This window comes from Podarcis erhardii, assembly GCF_964252035.2.
Source record: "Podarcis erhardii genome assembly, chromosome: 5".
Taxonomy (NCBI): domain Eukaryota; kingdom Metazoa; phylum Chordata; class Lepidosauria; order Squamata; family Lacertidae; genus Podarcis; species Podarcis erhardii.
Window position 1 is genome coordinate 40,131,080 of NC_138509.1, and position 21,278 is coordinate 40,152,357.

Genomic DNA, 21,278 nt, shown 5'->3' on the forward strand with positions numbered 1-21,278 from the left:
GTCCTCATAAAAACAAAACATTGCAATCAGTTGTGCTGCCCTATTATGGAAGCCATAAAATGTTGGCAATGTAATGAATATCACCTCCCTGCCCATCCACCCTCTTCAGGCTTAACAACTTTAGATCTTTCAGAACTTTCAGATATTTCAGAATATCTTACACAGGATCAACACATTTCTTTCTTTCAGAATATGACAGGTGTTTCTAATTTAGTATGATATTTGGGTTCCCTATCTGGATGATGTTTTAGTGCATTATGAAATAAAGATGTGAACGAGGAATCAAAACTGAAAACAAAAGAAGAGTAAGAAGGCCTCGGGACCTTTTTTTTTTTTTAAAAAAAGGGTAAAAATAGAGCTGGCTGATAATTGTTGCTGAGAAGTCTGAAAGCAGGTGGGGCTGGAATGTGACAGAACTGCTATCCCGGTCCCCTAATGAGAAAATATTTGCAGTGCATCCATTAGTACAAAAAGTAAATGCACCGTGGGGGTTGAATGAGTACCTAATGGTTTAAAACAGGCCTGGGGCTACAACATTGGCCTAGGGAGGGTGTGTGCTGGTGGGGAAATACACTTTCTTTTGAAGATCGCCTCTGTAACTAAAACATTACTCATCTGCATTCCATCTTGCAGTAACTTTGGACCTAACACAGGAGCAGAAAGAGAGGAAGGAGGTGTAAGAGGAGAGTGATGCTTCAGATGCATTCCAAGTTGTCCAGACCCCATACACCAGATGCAGGGAAGCTTGGGCCCTCTAGGTGTTGCAGAATACAACTCCAACAAGCCACAACAAGCATGGCCAATGGCTGGATTTGATGGGAACTACGGTTTAGCAACATGCAGAGAACATCTTTGTTCTCACCTTAGCTCGTCCGTCGTTTTCATTAAGTTTAGGGTCATCTCCATTTGTTCATCTTGCTTGCTTGTTTCTTTCCAGTCTTCCGGCTTGTCATGATTCTTCATATTGTCTGTTGCGTAAGGTGCGTTTCGAGAAACCTAGAGGAAAGGCAACATATTATGGCATTAAAATGTCAGGGGGCGGGAGGAGAGGCAGTAGCTAGGGCTGCCAAAAGATTCAACATTGGACGTGCCTGGGCTCCTGTGCTTTAAACTATGTCAGAGCAGGGAGAATTTCACCAGATGCAGCCTATCCCATTACTATTGAAGTTACATGATTAGGATATTTTTTTAAAAAAAGAAAAGTTTCACCTACTGAATTCCTTGTTCACCACAAGAGAAAGAGCAAGGGCCCAGGTCCGTACTGAATCCAGCAACTTCAAGTACTACTGAATCTATTCCCTCATCGCAACCTTTTGTTTGACTGTCTGTGGCCATTACTTCTGCCTCTGATCTCCTCCTACTGCAGCCTTCCATAAGAACATAACAAGAGCCCTGCAGGATCAAGCCAAATGCCCATCTAGTGCAGCATTCTGTTCTCACCATAGCCAACCAGATGCCCGCAGCAGGACCTGAATGCTAGAACAACTTTCTGCATTTGCAGATCCCAGCGACTGGTATTCAGAGGCCTACTGCCTCCAGCGGTGGAGGTGGAGCATAGCCACTGTCGCTAGTAGCCACTGATAGCTTTATCCCCACATGCATCTGTCTAAGCCAGGGATCAGCAAACTTTTTCAGCAGGGGGCCAGTCCACTGTCCCTCAGACCTTGTGGGGGGCCAAACTATATATTTTTTTTGGGGGGGGGATGAACGAATTTCTATGCCCCACAAATAACCCAGAGATGCATTTTAAATAAAAGGACACATTCTGCTCATGGAAAAACACACTGATTCCTGGACCGTCCATGGGCTGGATTTAGAAGGCGATTGGACCGCATCCGGGCCCCGGGCCTTAGTTTGCTTACCCATGGTTTAATCCTCTTTTAAAGCCATCTAAGTTGGCTTTAAACTATGGAGCAAATTCCAGAGTTCAGCTATGTGCTGTGTGAAGCACTTTATTTGTCTGCCCTGAATCCTCCGACATTCTGCTTCGTTGGATTGCCCCCGGTTCTAGTATTATGCAAGAGGGAGAAGAAGAAAAAAACCTCCACTTTGTCCACACAGCGCCTAAAGCTGGGACCCAGACCTTATAGGTAGCAGATAGACAGCAACTGTCGTGGCCGGTAACTGGGCAAAATTAGCCAGCACTTCAGGTAAAGAAGGAGTGAATCGCTGGTACCTATCCCCACTCCAGCCTGTGTGGTACAATGCACGATTTACCCCTGGGAGGCCTGGGTTCAAATACCGTCTCAGACATGAAGCTCAGTGGATGACTTTGGGCCTCCCTCTGTCTACCAAACCTACCTCACAGGGTTGTTGTGAGGATAAAAGGAGGCTTATCTCCTTAGAGGAAGAACAAATATGGTGCTTACACACACACACACACACACACACACACACACACACACACCCCACTACCACTGCCTGCTTCATATGAAGATTTATTTCTTACCTTAATTAAAACAATATAGCACTATAGTAAATAATATAGTATATGTAATGAGCATACTCCTACCATTGAGCCAAACCCACAGCATGATTTATTGTCCCTGGAAATCAACTCCGTATTAAAACATTTCTGAAACCGCAGTTTTTTAATAATGGAAGTGACTAAAAACTACTTAGTCTTTTATTGCAACTGGACTGATACAACAAGTGTTCTTGGGTAGGTGGGAAGGTTGTGGATTTGCATGCTCAGAAAGGGCATGTCAGTTTCATAGTTGCTGGATATGTCACTGGTGGTCAAAGGTGCCATTTCCCTTTGCATTTCCCTCCAGTCCAAGTCAGAACTTTTGCACCTCCAGCCATACCTCATTCCTTTTAGAGAAGCCTGTTTCTGAACCAAAGGGCCAGTGGTAATGAGTGGACATTTGTGAACAGCCTGCGATCTCAACACTGGGCCCTGTGACACCCAGCCTTGGCTCCAGCTTCCAAATTCTTGGTACTGCACAGTTTCTTTGGCAACTGTAGGACATGGCACCCTTATGTGGGAGGCAATACAAAGGTGACTTGGCTGACATCCAGGATACGCAGCTGCAAAAAGATGGTGTTTCCCACTGGAATTCGCCCTAGGGTTGGTGTCACAATCAAGAGGCTTTGGTGAAGAACACTCTGTGTTCCATACTTTAATTGCCATTAACTGAGACAGGGGAAGCAGGGCCTCAGATAGAATATTCTTCTTTAATGGTGGGTGGCAGGTGAAGAGCCACGGGATCTGAATTTCCACCAGCTCTCATGAATCAGGGGACTTCATAAGACACATCTTAGGATGCTCAAGGCTTACAAAGTCCAATCCTATCATGTGGTGTACCTTTACCTGCAGTGAGTCACATACTCTATTGCAATTGAACTTGCCTAGTTAGTTATTCTGTCCAAGGGCAGGTTTTCATCTGTGAGTGAATCTTTATTTCTTCCCATACGTCCAGGGGGCATACCTGAACTGTGCAATCTCTGCCTCTTCTGATCTTAACGGTGACTGGAACACCATGGAGCTGAACACCACCCCAAAGCAATGCGAGGAGCCACGGGAAACTGACTGCCTCTTCTCTTACACAGCAGGCTGCTGCAAGTATTTAAGGAAGCCACTGAACCAAAAACCTAAACCCCCAAAGGGATCCTTCGCTCCCAAAAATAGCAAAAAAGGAAGAGGAAAACAGCTCTCTGTACACATCAACCAAATTACTAAAGGAAGAAAGAAACCACTGTCAGAATTACCGTATTTTTCCATCTATAAGACGCCCCCTATTTTGGGGGACTCAGATTGTCGCCAGTCCACCCTCGGGACTATCCATGTATAAGGTTCCCCCTAATTATTGACATTATTTTTTAGGGAAAAAACCCCTAGTCTTATAAACGGAAAAATACGGTACCTCTTCGACCTGCGATCAATTAGAGAGCAGGCTGCTCTCCTTGCGACAAGAAAAATGCTGCATATGCAGACATCCCCAATATTAGAGGAAAAGATGCCTCTCTACTACTCCTCATCACTCACCTAGGACTTTAATCTGACAAGTGCTTTACAGCCCTCATTGTGCATTCCTTCACAACAGCTCCCTGAGGATTTCCCATTTTATAGACAAGGAAACACCAGAGGCTAAGGGACAGTGATGCCAACAGGAAGAGGACAAACCTAAATCTCCCAGAAGAAAACCCAGTTGTCTACTCAGTGGACTACATCTTGGCTTTTGAAATTAGCCAACACCAGAGATGAAAGATGAAAGCCATCTTGAAACAGGCTTGTTAAATAGTAAGCAGCCCAAAGTGGAGGTTTCCCTATATGGGGGAGATTTATCTCACTCTGTCCCCCTGGTAAAATGTCCCTTATGGCAACAGCCCCACTGTAGCTGCAATATGTAATGCAGATTTTTGGGATCAGTCCCTAGGGGAAGCAAAGAAGTCTGGAATACACATAGGGCCACGTGGCTAACGAAAGGCACTTTGTTTATATTTGCTCATTTTGTCAGGCCTCCAATACAGTGGTACCTCGGGTTAAGTACTTAATTCGTTCTGGAGGTCCATTCTTAACCTGAAACTGTTCTTAACCTGAAGCACCACTTTAGCTAATGGGGCCTCCCGCCGCAGGAGCACAATTTCTGTTCTCATCCTGAAGCAAAGTTCTTAACCCGAGGTACTATTTCTGGGTTAGCGGAGTCTGTAACCTGAAGCGTCTGTAACCCGAGGTACCACTGTAATAGAAGCAGAACTTTCAGATTTGACCTTGACTCACAAAACCATTTCCAAAAAGAAGTCCTTGATCCTTCCCATTTGCCATAAAATAAATCACATTGCCTTTGAAAAACAGCCTAAAAGAATGTGCCAGTGACCTTCAATGTGAAAGCTTTTGATGAAACCCAAGCTATCTCAAGACCTTATCAGTTCTTGAAGACTTCTGAAAGAATCCAAGTTTGTTTATTTACAGAGAAATGTGCTGTGTGAAAGAGCTAGAATGAGCACATTTCAGTAAGTGAAAGCTTTAAAAACATACTGTCTTTTTTTAAAAAAGACTGTATTTTTTGTGCTTTATAATACTGGCATCTTGGCAAGGTCTTAATGACTTAATAAAGTGGAAAATGTTAAACCATCTTTTTTTGTTAAAAATGCAAACAGCTGTTAGTAAACAATGAGAACCTAGAGAATAAACACATCCGTTTTTGAACTCTAAATTAAAGCATTTGTCTTACATGGGATTAGAAAACAAAGCTATTCCAGTCAAAAAATGTGATTGTTAAACTACTCTGGGAATTGTAGCTCTCAGGGGAGTAAGAGGTCTCCTAATAACTCTCAGCACTCTTAATATATTACCAATCCCAGGATTCTTTGGGGGGGGAGCCATGACTGTTAAAATGGTATCATAGTGCTTTAAATGTACAGTGTAGATGCTGCCTCTAATGGAAACTCTGCTCCTATATTCCCAACCCATGACGCATACTTCAGCCAGTGGTCTCCACTGAGAGCAACAAGAAGTCCCAGTAATTCTGGGCTCCAAGATTCTTCTAAATCTAAGCAATACCAGCTTGGAGTTATTCTGCCAATATTATGAAAGTATTTTGTATGAAACTGCTGCACAATTAACAACTTTCCCCTCAGATATATTCTTTGAAACCAACATTAGTCTGAGCCACGTGCCAGGATAAACTGGGGCAATTGTTGGTAGACATTAGACAGTTTAGCATTCTGTTTGTTTGTTTGTTTGTTTGTTTGTTTGAGCTCCAGTGTTTAGCAGAATGAACTTTGTTACCCAATGCTCCCTGATCAGCATATTGCTGCAAGCTTATTCAGTAAGTACACAGCATTAGCAATGTTACACAGCCCTCTGCTGGGCGAAACTTGGGTCCACTTATGAAAGAAGCTGCCAAGCTGCTGTAGAAACTCTATTGTGCAAACTAGATTATGCAATTAGCTAAACCCTCTGGGTTTCCCATGTTGGCCCGTTTCACTGCAAGCCTGGGAAGTAATCTGGAAATCAAATCCCACATTAGCTGTAAGAATCGCTTGGTGACCACTGGCACGTTCTTAGTCTCCTGACAACTCAGATAGGTAAAGGTAAAGGACCCCTGGACGGTTAAGTCCAGTCAAAGGCGAATCTGAGGTTGCAGCGCTCATCTCGGTTTCAGGCCAAGGGAGCTGGCGTTTGTCCACAGACAGTTTTCCAGGTCATGTGGCAAGCATGACTAAACCGCTACTGGCGCATGGAGGACCGCGACGAGTGCCAGAGCGCATGGAAATGCCGTTTACCTTCCTGACAGAGTGGTATCTATTTATCTACTTGCATTGGCATGCTTTCGAACTGCTAGGTTGGCAGGAGCTGGGACAGAGCAACGGGAGCTCACCTCGTTGCGGGGATTCGAACTGCCAACTTTCCAGTCAGCAAGCCCAAGAGGCTCAGTGGTTTAGACCACAGTGCCACCCACGTCCCTCCATACTCAGATAAATAAGTGGAGTCACACCACAAGCCTAGCTTCTGAGGTCACATGACTTCTTACCCCCCATCTCTATGTATCAAGCCTCAGAATTCCAGCTCTCATGGAAACTGTCAGGGAACTGCCATCAGCTCAGAGGCGAGAGGTGGAAGGGCAGTTGGGTTACAGGGAGCCTCCAAAGATCGTGAGAAGCAGCACTTCCTCCGCGGAGGAGGAAAGCCACGGCTCCAGTGGGGAAGGGGTGCAAGGCTTGGAGTATGCAAGGGAGAGACACAGCACCCAGCATGAATAAAGCGGGGGTGAGGCAGGTCCCCCTCTGCCCACGCCCTCTTTGCGCAGTTGGTTTACGCGCAGAGAGCGGAGGCGTAGGGTGGGAGTCCAAAGACTACTCTGCTGGGGAAAGTTTAAGGACCGTCCACTCCCAGATTCTGCTAGCGAGTGAGCAGACATGGAATTGAGTCTATCTGCATTGTGAACATTTTGGACAGACAGTAAAGCCTTGAAAAGACCAACGGGGAGTCTTGCCTGTTTGCTCTCGAGCAACCACGCCGGCACACATAACTGAAACCTAGAGGTCTGTGAATATAGCCTTCTCCATCTCAATACATGGATGCTGGAGGGCAGGATCAAGAAGCTGTGTGACCTTGGGTTAGAGTCAATAGTGTGCTCCTGCTGTCCCTTTGATTGTGTAGAGCCTCTTCATATTTAGCTCAGTGGGTAGAGCATGAGATTCTTAATCTCAGGGTCTTGGGTTGGAACCCCATGTTGGGCAAAAGGTTCCTGCATTGCGGGAGGTTGGTCCTCTCCAGCTCTGCAAATCTATGATTGTTCACATAATTAATGTGTGAGGGGACTTCTGTCTCCCAGCCTTAGTCCTTCCTGCTCCTCTGCTAAATGGGGATAATAACATTGACCTATCTTGCAGGGATATTGTCAGGATCACTAAGATAATACACAAAATGCTTCGCACAGTCTAAAAGCATTGAAAAAACTCAGCTGTAGAGTAAGTATTGCTGCATGTAACTATTACTGCATGACTGTTTTGGGTGTTTCCTCCTGCTCTTTACAGCAATTCATATAAATGAAACCTGAACGCTACTAATAAAGGAAGCAGCACGTTAACCACCCTGCCACTTTCTCCACCCACAAGAAGCAATGGTGATATGCTGAGCAGCACTTTCTCCAATGCTAGGTCAGAAACTCTAACTCTCTCATTGTGTGATCCCTTGAAAGACTACCCAGTGGACAAGATGACAGAAGTGGAATAAAGGAAAAACGATCCTATTTGTTCCTCTGCTACTTGCATGGTGATTTGCATTGTCAGCCTGCAGGCTGGATATGTGGCACTCAAGTGCCCTCTTGTGTTTCAGATATGTATTCATCCATGCCACAATGCATTTCTGTGTATGTGTTTGTGTGTGTGTGTGTGTGTGTGTGTACATGTGTGCATACACTAAGCAAACGAGGCAAGTAAGAACAAAGATTCCAAATGCTGGCAGAATAAGCATTTGAGCTACCCGGAGCTTTCATTCAGGCACAGGTGATCAGAATAAAAGAGAAAGGATTTATGAGGGTATGAGTCAGTAGATATTAATCTGATGCAAAAGAAGGTTCTTCAAATAAAGAATAGCAGGCTTGAATGGGAGGGATGCTTGTATTACAAGCTTTTTAGTCAGCGTGGAAAGATCAGGTTAACCTGCCCTCGCCCTGTCTCTGTTGCTGCTGAAGCCTTTAAGAGATGCACCAGAATATGATGGAGAGAGTATGGTGAATGGAAGAGACCATGTGCTATAGGCTTTAAGAAACTTGGTTACCATTTCCTGCATTTAGAATAATAGAATTGTAGAGTTGGAAGGGACCACAAGAGTCATCTACTCCAAGCCCCTGCAATGCAGGGGTCTTTTGCCCAAAGTGGGGCTTGAACCCACAACTCTGAGATTTCATGCTCTAATGACTGCTGATTAAGACCTGACTCCAATCAATATTTTTTAAAAACTTTTGACTTACATATTCTAAAATAACATAAACAATATCAGTTGCAATATAGTTTATTGATTGGTATTGCCTATTTTTTTAAATGAAATTAAAATGTTACCATGTTAATATTCTCAACGTGAATTGCTTATTTGGATTGTGATGTTTCGAAATGAATTGGTAGTAAGACCATTTATGGAAACACTGTACAGCACTGCTACTCATTTTTGTTGCTGTATTGCTTGCTCTGGTGCTGCGAGCTGCTTTTGGAAAAAGAATGGAAATACAGAAGGTGGAAGATTAAGCTTTCTAAGTGATAAGGATGGAAGGCCGTGGTAACAGGAAATAGAATTGGAAGCAAGGGGTGTGAGCAAATGTCTACATAACTCATAACTAATAATGGATATTGTCTTATTTTATAAACACAGCAAAGAAATTCGTGAGGAAGTTGTGAGGCTGGACTGAAGGAAGTTCAAGGCTGATTTTTATATTTAATAATAATTGGAAAACCTCTCTTGGACCTCTTGGATGAAAAGGATAAGAAATGAACGTGAGATGCCTAAACTGAACATTGGAAAAAAATCAACTAGCAAAGGAAGGAAGAACGGGACGCCATTCAGGACTGAACAATGGATTATTATAAGGACGCTTGCAGTTACAACTGACAGGTAGTTGGAAGCCACTTTTATTCTTCTCTTCTCTTTTTCCTTACTCCGTTATTATGCTTATTCCCTTGCTTTTAACCACTTCTTTTTTATCTTTCTCTATTCTTTTATTATTTCCTTTCACTTTGTATTCTTCTAGCTCTTTTCCCTTCTCTTTTTTTATTATTGTTTTCCGTTTAGAATAGTTTGCTTTTTATTGTATTGTGAAAAGCCTTAATAAAACTTATATATATCTACATCTATATATCCTACAATGACTGGCAGTAGCTCTCCAGAGTTTTGGGCAAGGGACATTCACAGTCCTGCTGGAGATGCTGGGGATTGCAACTCTCTGAAAGATCAAGGAAAAGGGAGAGCCTGGAACATGGACTCTAATCACCGACTGCCAGGGACCTAAAGATTCTGACTTGAGAACAGCAGAAGAGCTGCTTCTGTGAGTTGATTTTTTAACCTTTAGCCAGGAACGTCTTCCCTCATACAACCAGAGAGGACATTGGAGTCCATGCCACACTACTGGTAAGGAAGGCCAGGAACGCTGAATAATAGCAGCAGGAGCTGTTGCTGTTACAAAAGCAAGATGGTGAGGGACCAGAGACAGCGCAGGGAGGATGTGCTATTGCCACATACTGCGTTCTAATACACTCTGGATCCCCTATGTCCTCTGGTGTAACATGGCTCTCCTCCCCAGCATCTTTGCCACTTCTCTCAAGCCATCCTTCCTGGGTATACTCATAGATCTTTTCTCTTTGGACCTTTCGGTGCCCTTTTATAGGATTTTCTTTTAAAAAAGAAAAGAAAAGAAAACCAGTGTAAAAGAGCAGTAGTCAACGAGCTGCTCTAAAGCGGTTTCTTTAAAAACAATGCAGCTCTCTCTTGGGATCAGGATGGCAGATTTTTCTCTCCTGGATTAATTGTCATATCCAGCCTACATTGGCTTTGACTTGGCAGAGGCAAAAACCTCAGGAGGCATCCATCAATTTTAACAATCCTATTTTAAACGAAAGCTCTTCTGCTTCAACGCCTCCAAACAGCTTGGGCAGCCGCAGTTTTTGAAAAGCTATGTGCCGAATGTTTCGACACCTACAACACACGTGCCCCCCTCCCCCCGACTGAGCCATGGTGCCATTGCCTAAGTGTTTACTTAAATTTGCATCTGCTTCCTCCAAAAGGCTGAGCAGCAATCGTTCTAGACAAAATCTCTACTGGAGAGAAGTTTGACGGTGGGGGTTCAATATGTAGGGGGCTGATCTTTGTAGGACCCTGCCTTGGTACCAAAGGCTGAACCGGATAATCAAGTGGCAATCCATATCCCTGGAATCCTATTATTGCAAAGATGGTCTTGCACTGCTCTCTGAATGCCAGCGAAGTGATTGGTCTATGTAGGAAATGCTGCAGAGTCAAGGATCTGATAATGTACACTGTACCCTACTCACACCAAATGTTCTGCACCTTCAGTAGTCAAAGCATGGCTTCCTAAATAGCATGCCTGCATATAAATAACGGGATCCACATGTTTGCTGTTTCATTGAAACTCACTGATTGTGCATTTACCCCTCACAGAGCTACAATTCCCAGCACCCTTTAACATGCTATGGTTCCCAGGATCCTGTGAGGGGAATCTATGTGCTTGAAATGCATGGTGTAATGTAAGAAGCAGCCCAATTGTGTTTGGAAGTCCTCCTCCTCCTCATTCTGCTGATAAACTTCTCTCCTGCTGGTATCACTGCTTATCAGATTAGATAGAACAGGTGCAGCTGTAGTTTAAGAACAGAAATGGCACCCTGGTGCTAATGTCAGGAACCAGCCAGAGTTTGAATTGGTTTACCAATAATCCTTGGCGCTTTGCCTGTGACCTAGATAGCTGCCTTCTGGTGGGACCAGAATCAACCTCAAGTAATCCTGCACAGTATCTCTGATTTTGGGTAGCAAAAAACTTTTTAACATGAGGCAGGGGACGAAAAGAATTTGGTGATGAGTAGGGCACGACTGGATGGTTCTATTCTACACTTGCCTAGAAGAAGAAGAAGAAGAAGAAGAAGAAGAAGAAGAAGAAGAGGAGGAGGAGTAGGAGTTTGGATTTGATATCCCGCCTTTCACTCCCTTTAAGGAGTCTCAAAGCGGCTAACATTCTCCTTTCCCTTCCTCCCCCACAACAAACACTCTGTGAGGTGAGGGGGCTGAGAGACTTCAGAGAAGTGTGACTAGCCCAAGGTCACCCAGCAGCTGCATGTGGAGGAGCAGAGACGCGAACCTGGTTCCCCAGATTACGAGACTACCGCTCTTAACCACTACACCACACTGGCTCTAAAGTAAGAGGATGTTTCAACTGTAAAACATCTATGTGTTCCCTAGCAGATAAAGCAGCCCCTTAGGATGGGATTTCAAGACGACTGATGGAGTAATAAACAGTAAGCTGTCAAGGATGGGGTGACAACTGCACAGAAAAATGTAGCAGCTAGACCAAGGTTAGTTAACATACCAGTGTCAGAGATGAGAATCAACTGCAGGTTTCTACAGTGTAGCTGCTGTTACATACCTCAGTGTCTTCTTTATCAAATGAGTACGATACGCTATTCTTCTCTTTCATCATCCTGCTCCGTCTCCTCCATTTCTGAAGCACTTCTTTATCTCTACCAAAAGAAATGAAATAAAATTCTATCAAGCTCTCTCTGTCTCTCTGCAGATGTTGAAAGCAACATGTATGTGCTACAGAGGTGCTGAAAAGTTGCACTTGGAGATATATTCAGAGAGAAAGAACTGCATTTGATTTGTATGTATTAAGCTATAGATAACCTACTTTACATTCCATAGGTGTGATCTAGGTAGATATTGGATCACAGCAAATTTAAAATGATCATGTCATTCAGACCAGGAGCACTCCCAAACAGACCCTCCATGCCATACTCAGGTTTAGAAAAAAAACACACACACAAAAAACCTCTCATTGTGTTTCTAAAAGGTGAAATGTGATGTTGGGGAAGAGTGGGGAGCTAGGAGCATCGGCTGCATCAGGTCCTCAGTCTGGCAATTCTGGAGTCTAAAACCTCCAGCAAAGGTATTTACCAGTCCTCCTACCTGAGATCGTTTTAGCTGATAATTGAACTGGGAACTTTTTCAAGAGGAATGGGGCCTTGTAGCATGCATGTGAAGGTGGCACTGAACAGTGACAGGAGACGGCCTATGTCTTTGACAGCACCTTGCCAGTAAAAAAGCAATAAAATAGAAGCTGCACAACTGCCTGAAGAGAAGCACTGTGTGGGTGTGGAGCATCTCTTTCCAGCTGCGGTTTTCCCCATCCCTCCAAGTCTGCCCTCTCTCTGGACTATCAACCCAAGCTTGACTCATTTCCCAGCCTGCTGGGAGAAACTTGGCTGGTGAGGGAGTGAAAATTGGTGGGTGTGGAAGAGTTTGGCACCTTCTTCCCACCTGCTGTTTCTGTTCTGGAGGAAGTCTTGCCCTTTCCCATTGCTTGTAGGGCTGCCGCCACCACAAGAAGCTCTGCCCAGAGTAAATGTGAGTCAGGATCATTGCAAAGGAACACAAAGCATCAAAAAGCAGGGCAAAGTGCCTACAGATTTCTCTCTACAGGCAAACAATCTGCAATGGCTGTGCATTCTGTCAAGTAGGAAACAGCGGGGTGTGTGTGTGTGTGTGTGTGTGTGTGTGTTCAGAACAGCACAGCAATTTCCAAATAACTCGCTAATAATTCCAATAATAATACTTGCTTTCTCCGCTGTTCGATTAAAGCTTGTTTCTCCTTCATGTCCTTTAGCGCTGCCAATCGGCACTGCTCTACCTTCTTACTCTGAATGAGCACATCGTATGATGAAACTGCAGGGAACAGGGTCTTCTTGCCTCTTGCCAAAGTCCTTTAGATTTTACATTAAAGGTCAAACAAAACAATTGTTTAACATCAATAGCTGAAAAGAAAGGGCACTGTATATAGAAAATATCTATTCTATTTCCCAGACTATTTTAGCTTCATAAAAGATAGTCCCTTTAGTTCAGAATGCCTGGTTCTCCAGGCAGAACCTTCAACACAATAACACAACTGAATAGTATCCCTCACATTATAGAAGTGTAAGTCTCAGCATCATACATAGCTAGGGCTGTTAATGTTTGGTTGAGATGCCAAGAAATCTAGTTTTGTTCCTTTGATTTTTCCTGAAAAAAATGCAACGTGCCCAGTTGTTGTTATGATTTTGGTCACATCTGAGTTAGCTATACATGCAGCATAGGCATAAAAGCAATCAAAGTGATTTGAGCGTGACTTTTTGTATAATTCAGGAGAGCAATGAGGAATCGCCAGGCTGTGGGCCAAATTAAGCACACCATTTGTGTGTCCCCATTTGGCTCATGAGGCCTGGTGACTTGATGCCATATATAATGTCAGATGTGGGGCAGGTAAAGATGTGGTTGGGCCAAAAAGGGGAGAGGGGGTTGCAGAGCTCTGTGTGGTGTGCTACGTACCTGGCTTTGCAATTCCAATGATCAGGTGATTGTTAAACCTTGCAGATTGCTGTGCTGTGCTAGGATCACCTGATCAACAGAACTTGTGAAACTCCACCCATCTGTCAAATTTGGCCCGTGGGCGATTGAGGAGATAGTTACAGTAAACACACATAACAGCAACAAAACGAACTGCATTTAGAGACCATATGTTATTTTTTTTACACTATATTAAGATACAGCTGCTCCTGCTGAATGATCGGTTGCACACTTACTGCAATGTATGCATGTATGTGGTGGAAGCACATACCCCTGCTCCCTTTGCCAAATGATGCTCTGATCCTGACACAGCATTTTTTCTTTTAAAACTGCCCTATGCTTCCAAAGTGGGTTGCTGTTTGAAAAGCATGAATGGAAACTTGCAATTTGTATGGTACTATCCTGGTCTATTTTTGAGATTCCTGGGAACTAATTGAAACCTAAAGAAGCGCTGCGAATTTCAAAGAGAGTGTACACAGTCTGCCACCTTCTGGTTTTCTTCAGGAAAGGGGGAAAAATACAGGAACTGTGTTTGTGCCACACAACACACTGTGCTAAGAATGTTATTCATTCTCCAGTGTTCCTCTGATATAGCTTGTGGGTTAAGTGCCTTTCCTGCAGTATAATCTGTCAACCATAACTCTGGATTGTTCAACATGTACTTTTGCTGTCTCCTCTGTCAAATGTGCCAAAATTTATTTCTCACCTAAGGGAAAGGTAGGCAGCTGTTTAGCCCATCAAGCAATTTATAGCTCTGTGCAAGCTGAAGGGTAGCTAGCTTGTATATTGGTTATATGTCCTCAAGAACCTACAATGTAAAATTATACTCTGAAACACAGGGTTGGCTTTTGAAGAATTATGCAAGAATGGTCTGAAACATTGGCAGCATCTTCTCCTGGAACCTCTGAGCCTTATTTATTTGCATTTGAAATGTGGCATGCTTGAAGTTTGAAAATACAGAAAGCAAACAGCTAGCACAGCTGTCACAATAGCATAGGTGAAGGGAAACATTCAACAGTTTTAATTACGATTCAAGGATCTCTACAATGGTTTCATGTTTAAAAATTCAACATATTCTAATTCACATCACGCGGTAGACCAGTCTTTGCCATCCTGGTGCCCCCCAGATGATTTGGATTTCATCAGCTGGGAGGGCACCGGGCTGGTGAAGCAGACAAGAGTAGAAATGTAAGAAGAAAGATGCTAAGTGATGTGCACTGTCTAGGATAATATTAACAAGGTTTCATTTCACAACTGTCAAACCTTCATTCATTCACCCAGGACATTTGTACAGCTGGCTGATTAATTAATGACATTTACCATGTGTTAAATTATAATAGTGATACTTATTTATTGGATTTCTTAGGCACCCTTCACTATAAGATCCCAGTGCAGATTGCAACAGGGTGGGTTATAAAAGAAATGCAATATTAAAATCAGTAAAAAAAAAATTATTGGTTATTTGTGCTAGTTTTGGATTCTAGTGCAGATAGATAGATAGACAGATAGATAAATATGAGTTTTATATTAGTTTTTGTACGCTGCTTAGGGAATTTATAAGATGAGACAACCAGCAAATATAAATCATAATTTGATTTTTAGCCTGTTTTTCAATTAAGAAGAATCCCAAAGGTGGCTCACATAAAGTAATAAAATATAATTACCTGCGGACTCTTTCTATCCCTTCCAAAATTCTGATTCCCTCACCCACCTTATGAGGGGTTTTATGAAAGGCTCCGATTTCAGAGGCCTCTTGTGGGATATTAAATACGTAAATGCAACTTACTATTTACATGCATTTTAATATACTAAATATATTTTTCACCATAAGAAACTTAAAAGCAGAGCAAGTTGCACAATGCATTTTGTTACCTGCATGAAAACATGGATGATTTACGAGAGAGCTTCTCTTTAGTCTTTGGTCGTCTTAACGAAGGCATGGATTCATTGGGTACCATTTTGTTATCCAGATACTCCTCTCTTTCATCTTGTATAAGTTCGTTTCTTAGCTTTTGAAACCGTACCATTTCCTCTTCATTAGGCCATCCGTCTGACAAATCCAAACTGGATTTCGTGAAGTCTGTCAAGTTTAACTTTTCAACAGGAGGAATTTCTATTGGAATCAAAAAGAGGCGAGTGTAGTAAACTCATTGGTGCAAGCAGTCATGAAAGGGAAATGGCAAAACAAGACCTGGTTATTTTCTCTTTTTCTCACTCCAGAATTAAGCATAAAAAGCAATGTGATTCTACTCTTGAAAGCTTGGCTTGCTTTTCTCAGCCACTGTTCTGCTCACTATTACAGTGCAATCATCAGAAATGACACTATAGTACTGTACATGGAAAAGTTTTCTATGCTGGCAGAGAGAACAGAGCTTGATGAAAAGAAAAATAATACATTTTGCAGTTCTCTTTACTCTGCCACTTGTTTCCGTTAGAGCCTGATGGATTTGTTGACCCTGCCCCTTTTCCTTCAATCCATGCTTTATGATCTTAGTAGGGTCATTAAAAGATTCTTTTAGAAACATCTTCCTCATCTCCTAAAAAGGGAATACTATTACTTTATTTTACATATCCATTAGTCCCTGTTCCCATTTTATTTGCATGGTGAGAGGATAAGGTTTCATTGATTCTCGTTTGCTGGTTTGTTATCCTGAGCTCCATTCTGGCAGGTAGGCAGGCAGTCAGCAGCAGGTCTTGGGGTCTCTAATTTCAGTGGCACCCTGTGCAATGCCAAAATTTGGTGCCCCTCTGCCTCTCATGCTGCATTCTACATCACAGTTGCGATATCCTCAGCAGCACCCCGAGGCTCTGGGTCCAGTGCGACTGAACCGGTCATATTCCCCTAAATCTGCCTCACCACCAGAAGTGCTGAATCCCAAAACACTGCTAGGAACCTAGAAGACATAGGCGCTACACATCTTTCCTACTTCCTCTGACCTCCCAATACCTCTGGCCTTTCGGTTCTATACAACCTCCATGTTTTCTCTCTCTCTGTATCTTGAATAGGCAAATGTCATACCTGGGAAACAAAATACCTGGATGAAGAATAATGGACCTGAAATAATAGCTTGGGATTTCACCATTTTAACGTATGATGAGACCAATTCTAGCACGTTCTTCTTGTATGTGATATAGTCATGGCAACAAATTTGCTACAAGGGGGTGAACACTAGTTTTAGACTTTGTCCTCATACTTTCTCTGAGCATTCCAAGGTAATGTCTGATTAGAGGACCCTTCCTATCATCTGATGCTCCGTCATTGTTTTAGGTTGCAAATCTAATCTGTTTTATCCAAGAGCCATAAAATTCAATACGACTTACTTCTGAGTAGCCATGGTTAGAACTGCACTGTTAAAGTAGGCAGAATATGTAGATTTTCTCTTAGGTTTTCCACAATGTTTGACTAGGAAAAACAGTTATGGCATGTATGTTGGGTATGGCGTGTATTTCCTACAGAGCTCTGGGAGGAAAAGTCCTTTAAGTCCTTAATGTGTGACTGCTGTATATAACTCGAGCTGGGAAATAGCATGCAGTTCAATTCTAGGCATGTTTATTTAGAAGGCAGTCCCATTATGTTCAATGGTCTCTCCACCTATAATTATGTTTAGGTTCACAGCCCAGGTTATGAACCATTGCTCCTGGAATGGCGCCAAACAGTACAGGAAAAGCAACAAAAACCAATGCCATACCATACTGGTTTGGGATTGAGGGATGCCTCTTGCATTCCCTTCCAAATTCAAAGAGTTTGAAATTTTGAGAGAAGCAGTTGATGAGCCTGAAACCTGCCAAGCTGGTTCCAGCTAAGTATGTTCTATTGCTAAGTAAACTAAGGTGAAATGTTTCCATAGGGGCTAGTTGTTAGGAAGTAGGGCTTTCTTTCCCCACTTCCCCCATCTCTGTGGAAGATCATGTCATCATGCTGTTTGGGAAGAAGTTACAGGGTTAGGTTGAAAAGCTGAGAAGACACTGCTGAGTTGGGCTCTGAAGATTTGATAATATTATTGCTGATCCTCATAAGGTTTTATGGAAGAGCAGGAAATTTTTGATTAACTGTAAAGAATGGTTTAATGCTGTGTCTCCACTTATGCTCAGCCAGTATGTTTATAAATAGATGCAATTATTACAAAATGTTATTAAGCCTCCACTGACCTCATTCAAAAGAAGCCAAATTTAAGCACATGGTGCACACCTGAATCCTCACTGTTCAGGGTTTAGGGATGCATATTAACATTATTTTTTGTTCTGAATAGACAACAGTTCATAAGCATAGTATATCTTGACAGATCCTTCCACTTTTAAATCACCATTCAATATTTTATCTTTGGTTTAAGATGCAAGATTCAGGATAGGCTGAGTTTTCACACTAGTAAATAATTAATGAATTTATAGAATGTTTCTGTTCTAGCAGAACAAAAATTTGAGCAACATTTTGATTGAAATATGAGGTATAATTCTTTAAAATAAATGCTATACGAGATGGTGAACCCAGCATCAGGTGGGAGAATCTAAGGCTTCTTTCAGTCACTTAGTTCAGGAATCTACAGCAAATGAATGCAAATCAACCCAGAGGAACACTTCTGATGCAGCAATTCTAGCCCCATTTACCTGGGAGCAAGCCCTACTTAATTTAGAACTTACTTCTTAGTAGGCTTGGTTAGAATTGTACTGTCGGTTGTATAAATATGAAGAACATCATAATGCCACAGCTGAACTATGATCAGGCAAGAACATATAACCAAGCAACCAGAAGCCCTTGAACCTCAACAATGAATATCCAGTAAAATGGCTAAGGGGCCCAGCAGGAAAAATGGGAGCTATTCTGGAAGGTATAGGATGGACAGAAGTGCAACAGCTCTCACCAGGGAGAGCTTCATGGGTTGGGAAGGAGTAGAAAGTTGAAAGAAGCCCTCAGATATATAGAGGCCTGTAGACTCCTGCAGTCATGTGCAGGTTGCCTTGGGGCTCCTGATGTTGCTGGCTCTTTCTACAATTCCTTCCCAATTCCTGGCGAAAACTTTGTGCCTTGTTTTTGAATGCTGACCACCCACGGTTTTCCCAGCATGCAAATGGCACTAGGATGTAGCAAAGCAGCTGCCCTTTATGGCATGGATTTAGATGAGCAAGACTGTAAAGCCTATTGTTTTATTAAGATGCAAATTAAAAATGCACGTGTAAATAATAAAGTTGCCATATCCTTCATTTACATGCTTAACATGAGCAACACCGATGGAGTGTGCTTAGCTGTACATGTAACACAGACTAGATTACCCTGCACAATTAATACAATGTAAATGCCAGAGAAAATATGTATCAGGTAAAAGGGCAACACACACAAATCCCAAAGTGACTGGCATATTAAATGCTTACAGGCCTGGGAAAGTCTCCAGACACATTCAACCTGCACTTGAAATCTCCCTGCTTATAAATGTCACCAAGCCTAGAAATATTTGTGCATGGAACAGAGAACCCCTTGAGGCTTGGTTTTTAATTTAATTGGCCTCCTGGGTAGAATACCAGATAATTTCTATTCATTTATGGCAATTTACTCACAAGCATTAATAGACTACACAGAGCTTTTTAAATATAAAAGGTTAAGAGGAGAAGAATCTGATCCAAACACGAACTTGTGGCATCAGTTCTTAAATACTTTGAGTATAGATTAGGAGAAGAGCCATGGTTCGATAGCAGAGCCATAGCCATTCAGTGTAGATAATACTGAGCTAGATGGACCAATAATGTGACTCAGTACTAAGAAGGTTCCTAGGTTTTTAACCTGTGGCCCTCCAGAGGTGAACTACAGCTCCCATAATCCCTGACCATTGGCCATGATGGCTGGGTCTGATGGGAGTCGAATAGTATCTGGAGGGCCATGCCTTAAGTCTGTCCTCTATGCTGTTTCCCTGATCTTAATCCCTACAGATGCCGCTTTTAGCTTTGCGATGGGGTCTGGGGTAACATGTAGGTATCACAATACAAGAACAGCACAAATCATATATGCATCAAGGAAGGCAATTAGACAAGCTCTAATGCATATTTTAATATATAATTTATTTTCTAGACACATGGCCATAACAAGCACTGATAAAATATACAATATTTTTCAGAAATATTTACAGTGATTTTGAAAACAAACATTGCATGTGTACAAATAGATTTCAGTTAGGATAAATATAAATACCATCTGACTCTACATTCTTATGCTTCCATAACTGATCATGCAATCGGGTTTACATTTAAGTGCTATGAGGAATCTCATGCCTTTGGTGCATTTCAAACACAAATTACCTCACTATTGCTTTTTAATATTATTTTGATCATTAATTTGCATATACAGTTTGAGCAGTGTCTACAGTACACTCTTCTTATGACAGACACATTCATATAAATGCACTGTAAGCCTAAGAGGCAATGAAACAGTGGGGAATGATCACACAGATCCAAGATCTCTGCTTTCATAATACTGCTGCAATGTTGATTCCAAATCATATTTTCAGATGCTGTAACAAGGTAGTTTTCTGATACTTCCCAACCTAAACATTTATTTGGTGGGACATGGTCTCAGAATCAGGCCATTAGGGTCATTATACTTTATGCAAAATGATACTTTTTTATCTCGAACAGGCAACAGTTTGAGCTAAGCATAAAAGGAGTGCACCATATTTTACAATAAACATTGTACACATATATAATACAGAGGAATTTCACCTCTACTTTAAATAGGCTGTTCTTACATGGTTCAGTCCAGAAAAATTGTAAGACATTATAGATAAATATATATAAAGCAATAAATAATAACATCTATTTAAACATCTATGCATATGATCCACTTCTACGGTTCAGACTATTGGCAGCAATATAAGCATTCAGTCTGTGTATCCCAGGATATTCCCGAGCACTTCTGGATTTAAATCGAATTACATCTATAAATCACAAAATTAAAGAAAAATGTATTATTTCATGTATGACCCTCAGAAGTTCAGGGGTTCAAAAAAAGTATTTATAACGTAAGGGTTAAAGAATCACTAGTTCTGATCCAGCACCAATGGCATTATATTGCTATTTCCACCTAATGGACAGGGATGGAAATGGGTTGGGTTTGGGGTATAGGTACTTTGTTTTAAAAAAGAAAAATACAGAAGGATACATAGCATCCAAAGTGGGAGGGGAAAAAAACATGCAACAAAACAGAGAAAGAAGTAGATCAACTCGTGGGGCAGTAAAAATAGAGGATGCACTTGTTATAGAGTGCAAAATGCAAGAGCAATGCTATTACAGGCACCATCCAATTGATGCACAGTACACAAAATAATGTTATTCTAATAGAACTGTATTTTCTCAGAAGCTTAATACTGTGGTTTGACTACAAGGAAAATGCAATTTCCCAGGAATGGAGCTGCTTGACTTGGGGTGGGATGTGGGGGTGGGGGCAGACTTTAGTAGACCATGCCCAACAAATGGGTAAAAATCTTGTAAAAAATGCAGTCTGGATAGGACCTTATTTGATTACAAAGGATGGAACAATTTGTATACATATTTACAATGAATTGGTTCAGGCATCACAGCCAAACCATTTTTTTGGCTCTTGAGGCCATCATTTGGAATCATATGCTTCTTCCAACTTCATCTCCTTGCACATACAAATTTCCTAGTTTTTGACAACTATGGATATCCATATACCAGAATGTGAATCCCAGAATTTGGTTTCCGGGCAAACTATGGCTTGCTGTCAACACAT

The 21,278-nt window shown here is 42.0% G+C and overlaps 2 protein-coding genes across 6 annotated transcripts in view; one reads left to right on the plus strand and one right to left on the minus strand.

Moving 5' to 3' along the window:
* The window catches only part of STK32C (serine/threonine kinase 32C), a 382,168-nt gene that overhangs the window by 166,196 nt on the left and 194,694 nt on the right, over positions 1-21,278 (plus strand). The gene's annotated exons all lie outside the window — the stretch shown is intronic.
* LRRC27 (leucine rich repeat containing 27) overlaps positions 1-21,278 on the minus strand; it is a 40,689-nt gene that overhangs the window by 3,551 nt on the left and 15,860 nt on the right. For all 5 annotated transcript variants that reach the window (XM_081863298.1, XM_081863296.1, XM_081863297.1 and 2 more), the window contains 4 exons: positions 15,416-15,656; positions 12,781-12,924; positions 11,592-11,685; positions 863-996 (listed from right to left, as the gene is read on the minus strand). In XM_081863298.1, coding sequence (XP_081719424.1) covers positions 863-996; positions 11,592-11,685; positions 12,781-12,924; positions 15,416-15,656 — 613 coding nt within the window. The remainder of the gene's footprint in view (positions 1-862; positions 997-11,591; positions 11,686-12,780; positions 12,925-15,415; positions 15,657-21,278) is intronic.